This window comes from Neltuma alba, unplaced genomic scaffold, assembly GCF_004799145.2.
Source record: "Neltuma alba isolate B1F8T4 unplaced genomic scaffold, ASM479914v2 tig00010742_pilon, whole genome shotgun sequence".
Classification (NCBI taxonomy): Eukaryota; Viridiplantae; Streptophyta; class Magnoliopsida; order Fabales; family Fabaceae; genus Neltuma; species Neltuma alba.
The window spans coordinates 225,228-230,895 of NW_021635569.1; the positions used below are offsets into that span (position 1 = coordinate 225,228).

The following is a 5,668-nucleotide window of genomic DNA, read 5'->3' on the forward strand; positions in this document are numbered from 1 at the left end:
AGACATCATAAATTAAGATAAATAATAAATAATTTACAACGATAATTTTTATAAAATATTATATAATATAAGTGGATATCCATAATCCACATTAATATACTAGTATCTCCACTATCTCATTATATCTTCTAATATCATCAATGATTTCACAATTATATATCTTGATTAGGTTTATGGACCCACGCTCATAAATAAAGGGCACAGTAGCAACATAGGAAAAGTTTCTCATGTTCTTCATATCATCTCAGTTATTTCAATCAGACTCAGTTTGAGACCAGGGCCACGGATCAGAACCAGCAACGCAAAGGGACGGTTATGAATTGAGGCAGAAACTGAAAGAATCAATTACAAAACAGATGATGAAGGTGAAGAAAGGAAGAGAAAGCTTCCTTACGACGATAATTATGGCTCTCTTTTTGGCCCTTCAATCTGTTATTGCACAAAGAATCATTCAAGAGAGCAAGTCATTATTATGTTACAAAACCAGCATTTGGCATCAAAGCTTTCTAACAAGCGGCACGAGAATGAAAACACAGTGTCCAAATCTGAACTTCATAATCGGCTACCCAGAGTCAGTGACTGAGGTGAAGCTTAAAATACAGAAACTAAGAATTTGATGTTGGTATGGTGAAAGAGCAAATTTGGGATTTTTTCTGCCACAACGCTAGAAATAATCTTCCATGGTCTTGATCCAGCCAATCGCAAAGCAACTTACAGTGGAATCCTTCATTTCATCAAAACCAAATCCAGAACTTTCTTTTGGTAAAAGAAAAATAAAAGACAGACTTTATATTCTTACCCAAAAATTGACGAAGCTTAAAATACAGAAAACTAAGAATTTGATGTTGGTATGGTGAAGAGTTGGTATGGTGAATTTGGGATTTTCTTCCCCACAACGCTAGAAATAATCTTCCATGGTCTTGATCCAGCCAATCGCAAAGCAACTTACAGTGGAATCCTTCATTCTCATCAAACCAAATCCAGAACTTTCTTTTGGTAAAAGAAAATAAAAGACAGACTTTATATTCTTACCCAAAAATTGACTTTTCTAGTTTTTCGAAGTGAGCAGAGTAATACATAAGGTTCCCTTCTATACCAAAAAGTCTTCAGCAGGTTGTACAGGCTCTGAAGGAGTCAATGAGAACATCTTCTCTCAGATTATGACCTGTGAATCCCATGATATTATCAGTCCATAAACAATCAGGAAAAAGCATTCACTTTCATACGTTTGTGCTTACATCAGAAAAATCTAATAATATTATTACCTATAAAGACTATCTTATTTATCTGATTTTCTTCTTTTCCCCACAGGCGAGTTGGTACAATATCATATAATTCTCTCACCCCCTGCAAGATTTTCAGAGATAAAGGATTTGAGATTAGCACTCGAAACAAAACTTGTGTAACAGGGATTAACTTCCTTAACTCAAACTTTGGATAAAAAATTCAGAATAAATAACATATGATGGATTATACAGAACCCTGTATCCGTGTAGGATACTAGGTTTCTGAATCTCTAGGCTTGTCAGTTGCGTTAGACAATGCAGAACACAAGTGATAGACCTTGCTTTCTCCTAGTGTGCATATGATATAAAAGTTCTTACAAATACTATTAATGAGTCTATCACGTAAGTTCAGTAGTTGATGACCAATTCTCCCATGGATCATAATTGTAATGAGAACTTGAAAGGAAACACCCAAGAGATGCATTCATTTCATTCCTGACAGTTAATCTTAGAGTTGAGCACAATCAACCCAACAAGAGAGAATAAAAAGAACTTAGCTTTCTATGTCGTAGACCCTGTACTCCTGTAGTACAATATAACTTCTGGAGAAACCTCAAGACCATGAAGTATGATAATTACGAGTTACCTGCAAAGTATGCAGTTGATCAGAATTTTCTACGCTCAGAACTCCTTTGCAGCGATATACATCCATATCATATTTCTTCTCCCAGAGAATCTCCTCAAGCCATGTCCGAGCCTGTCAATGTGGAGCAATATACACAGCATTAAGTGGAGAGTGTGAAAACTTTATTAAATAAACAAAATAATGATGTGATGATCATATCATTTCCTGTTTTGTTTAAAGACAAACAACAAATCGGAGTTTCAACTGAAAGGAAATGGAGTATCCTAGTTGGATAGCAGACACAAGACCCAAAAAAAAAAAAAAAAAAGACGCCCTATTTATTAGCCTTCCTATTAAAATGTATAAAGTACTGCTCATCACAAAATACACAATGATGCTAGAAACCACATAAGAAGAAAATTCAAAGGACTAATTACATATCAAGTAACTGACAAAAACATGATGCGTTACACACACACAAAAGCCTACCTTTTCAAGATCAACTTTCTGTGACTCACAAATGCATATAGTTCTCACACCACTATCATGAAGCTTCTTGGAGGACAAGGAACGGCTTTCTTCTAATAATTGCTCTAAATGTGAAGCATGCTGAAATTAGAGAGCGGCAAAGGTAATGTTACTAGAATGTACTTGCGAAAGATCTCAGCAAAAATATCAAATATGGACGAAGAACAAAAGTGTGTATGGTTAACTGCAGAATCATAAGCTTGGCGGTTCAATATCTTTGACAAATCAACTTGACAGCGGACAGAATGAATTATCTCAGCAAGGGAGTTAATGTTATGAATTTCCTCCTCAAGCCCATCCAAAATGCTTCCAGAACCCTCTGGAGAGACCAAATCAACCTTGTTAAGAATTATAATATCCTAAAACAAAGAGCGAAGTTATTAGCTCAACAGTGCTCAACCCACTATGTTGTATACACATTCAGAAAGAAAACCATGAGAATTGGTAGAAACATTTGATCAATAAGAATCAGAAAGATCCTGCATATTTTGGTCAGGCACTGATAAACTAGCCGGCAAAATTTAGTTATGCACTAAACATATACCGCAAATGCTATCTGAAAGTATGCTTCAGGAAACGACGATGATGAACCACGATGCTCAGCAAGCTGGAAACGAAGGTTTTTGGCATCCACCACCTGATTGATCAGAAACTTCACTTAAAAACAAATGCACACGCATACACTAGCAATTTAAAAGTATCTATTCATGCAAAGGAAGAATGGTAAATTAAACCATTCTTTGCCGCACATGTTTTCACCAACCAAGAAATGAATAGTCTTGAAATATTTAGCTACATACTAGCAGCACTCAAGTGAAAGCAACTCTAACAAAGTTGAAATAAAAGATGTGAAAATACTTTTACTGAAATCCATCCCAAGAAATATACTTACAGTGATGATAGAATCAAGCTTTACTGCTGATTCCAACTGTTCATCCAACCATAGGACAGATGCCAACGGTGCTGGGTTTGCCAATCCTGTAGTCTCTAGCAATATATGATCGAGTCTTGATCACAACAATAAAATATGCATAGCTCAATTTCCAATATACGGCAATAATGGTCAAAAATGCAAATTAGTAATTAGCAATTAGCAATTTCTACAATATGAAGATGGTACTGCTCTCGACTGCGTCATTTCATTCAATAAAATCATATATTTAAAATATTCTTTGCCTTACCTTTCCTTTCTCTGTACAAGTTGCTCTAATGCTTGAACCAAACTATGCTTGACAGAGCAACATATACACCCATTAGCAAGCTCAACCCATTCTTCAACAAGTGCACCGCCATCCCCTTCATTTATCATAGCCCTTTCCACCCCAATTTCCTCACCAAACTCATTCAAGATGACCGCGATCCTCTTCCCGTGTTGAGAATTCAAAATATAATTAACCAGCTGAAACAAACGATCGAACTCTTTCTTCATTCATTGGGTAATACCGTGAAAAATAGAAACTCAAAATGTTAACAAACAAGAACACACAAGAGCAACACCCCCCCCCCCCACAAAAAAAACCATAAGAAGAAAAAGAATAAGCAAGAAACAAAAGAAAACAAATCGAGAAAGAGAGGGGAAAATGTTTTACAACCCCTAATTTAAGGCTTAATTATAAGGTGCTTTCAAGTCCAAAAAATTAGTTGGAATTAGTCACTTTAACATTTACATTTCATTCCAAAGCATACTGTGTACATTCTAAGAAGATTTATTAATTGTGTAATCGGACAGTAAACTACGGTTTCCCCCAAAAAAAAAAAAATTGCAGAAGCACATAGATATAGATTAACCAGGTCACCAACGCACATAAAATGCCAAAATCTTACTATATAATGCGAAGGAAAAGATTAGGGCCACTGGGAGAGGCACAGGAAAGTAAAGGGGAAAAGCTTACAGTAGACTTGCCAGCTCCGAGATAGCCAGTGATGACGGTAACTCCAACTGAAGCTTTCGAGTCTGGGTCGAAATACTGAGACGTCGATTCATCTTGTTGAATCTGAACGGCTAGAGGTGGCCCTTCTTCTTCATCGTCCTCCATCCTCGACCCGATCATTTTGGTTCTAGTGCTGCAGGTTCCTCGTTATAAGAATTTTCGTCAATTTCCAAATTAGCGTTAATTTCTCCCCGCCCCCCAAAAAACGCACAGGTATTATGCAAGGAAATAGTAATATGAAAAATACTTGGATTGGGCTGGGCTTCAAATGGCCCAATTTACACTTTTCCTGCCATCGGCCCAATACACATATTTAGAACAACGTAGATGAATATGTGGGCCAGCCCAGGGCATTTCCGAAAATGTCCAAGGTTGAATTTTGGTTAGATAGTGATTTAAATATTTTTTACATGCGGAAGGTTCAAATCCTCCATTTAGTATTCAATAATATCTCAAATAGGTTACCTCTAATAGGAAGTTATATATGCTTAGCAAACTATAAAATTTATGTTTTAAAAAAATGATTAATTAATTAATTTATGAAAGATTCTGGACACTGTTATCTTTGTATCCTCTAGTATACCCTATTCCCCATGATGCCAAGTTATAAGAAGTCAAAAATATCTTTAATGCAAGTGCAAGAGATTACTTAAAATGATACTAGCTCTAGTCCTAATTATAAGACGAGGTCTTATAATTACTTAATTAGGACAGGAGGTGGTATTATTTTATAGCTAATAACACGAAAATTGCCAATCGAATGTAGTACTACTTAATGTTCACTTATCATGATAATAACTTGCGCGTAATTAATCGATGGCCACAATATCAATTTATGTAATTGATTAATGATGATAACATATTGAGCCGCCTGTTGTGACTTGCAATAAACAATCTCTGGCATTAATCAGTTAATACACGGTGCGTAATTGTGAGGCAAAAAAGAAATAAAAGGAAAAATAAGTGAAAACATTATAAGAAAACAGTAACTAATTTGTCCCCTTTTTTGCTTGCAAGAAAAAATATGTGTAGTTTGATTATTGATGCTTTTTTTTTTTCTCAATGCCTTTATATCATATATGATCTTTCTTCTAAAACTTAATGTGAGAGTTACTTAATTAATTCAAGTAAAATAAAAAGTTAAATAAATTAGTAAATCATAACAAATATAACATGGTCTTCATAAAACATTGCTAATGTAATATTAGACTATATGTCAATTTATAAGTTTGGTATGTTAAATAAAAAAATTATAAATATGAACAAAATCTAACACGTAACTTACTCCTACATTGAGAAGCACTAGTTTCCCATCCACTTTGCCTCCTTCGTAGAGCTAAAACAAACAATTTATATTT

The 5,668-nt window shown here is 35.0% G+C and overlaps 1 protein-coding gene across 3 annotated transcripts; it reads right to left on the reverse strand.

The window, feature by feature from the left end:
* Positions 1-386: 386 nt before the first annotated feature.
* Positions 387-4,495, reverse strand: LOC114758700 (COBW domain-containing protein 1). Of its 3 annotated transcripts, XR_003741836.1 has the most exons (10): positions 4,272-4,495; positions 3,561-3,778; positions 3,272-3,386; positions 2,924-3,016; positions 2,565-2,738; positions 2,341-2,460; positions 1,873-1,983; positions 1,266-1,347; positions 1,020-1,165; positions 387-785 (listed from the first exon to the last, which is right to left on the reverse strand). XR_003741836.1 is itself a non-coding variant. In XM_028947779.1 (9 exons), exons 1-9 carry the CDS (start codon positions 4,428-4,430, stop codon positions 1,107-1,109), a joined length of 1,131 nt encoding a protein of 376 aa, XP_028803612.1. In that variant the 5' UTR covers positions 4,431-4,495; the 3' UTR covers positions 937-1,106. The 3 variants fall into 3 exon arrangements, 2 of the variants coding, with proteins under 2 accessions (XP_028803612.1, XP_028803613.1); XM_028947779.1 differs by lacking the exon at positions 387-785 and having other exon boundaries at positions 937-1,165; XM_028947780.1 differs by lacking the exon at positions 387-785 and having other exon boundaries at positions 937-1,165; positions 4,283-4,459.
* Between the last annotated feature and the right edge of the window lie 1,173 nt (positions 4,496-5,668).

Bases quoted from the DNA above. Each gene is read 5' to 3' on its own strand.
- LOC114758700 (XM_028947779.1), bottom strand. From the start codon at position 4,430: ATGATCGGGTCGAGGATGGAGGACGATGAAGAAGAAGGGCCACCTCTA. The intron at 1,348-1,872 runs GTAACTCGTAAT...AAAATCTTGCAG, and splicing joins ATCAACTGCATACTTTGCAG to GGGGTGAGAGAATTATATGA. The intron at 1,166-1,265 runs GTAATAATATTA...TGGGATTCACAG, and splicing joins AAATAAGATAGTCTTTATAG to GTCATAATCTGAGAGAAGAT.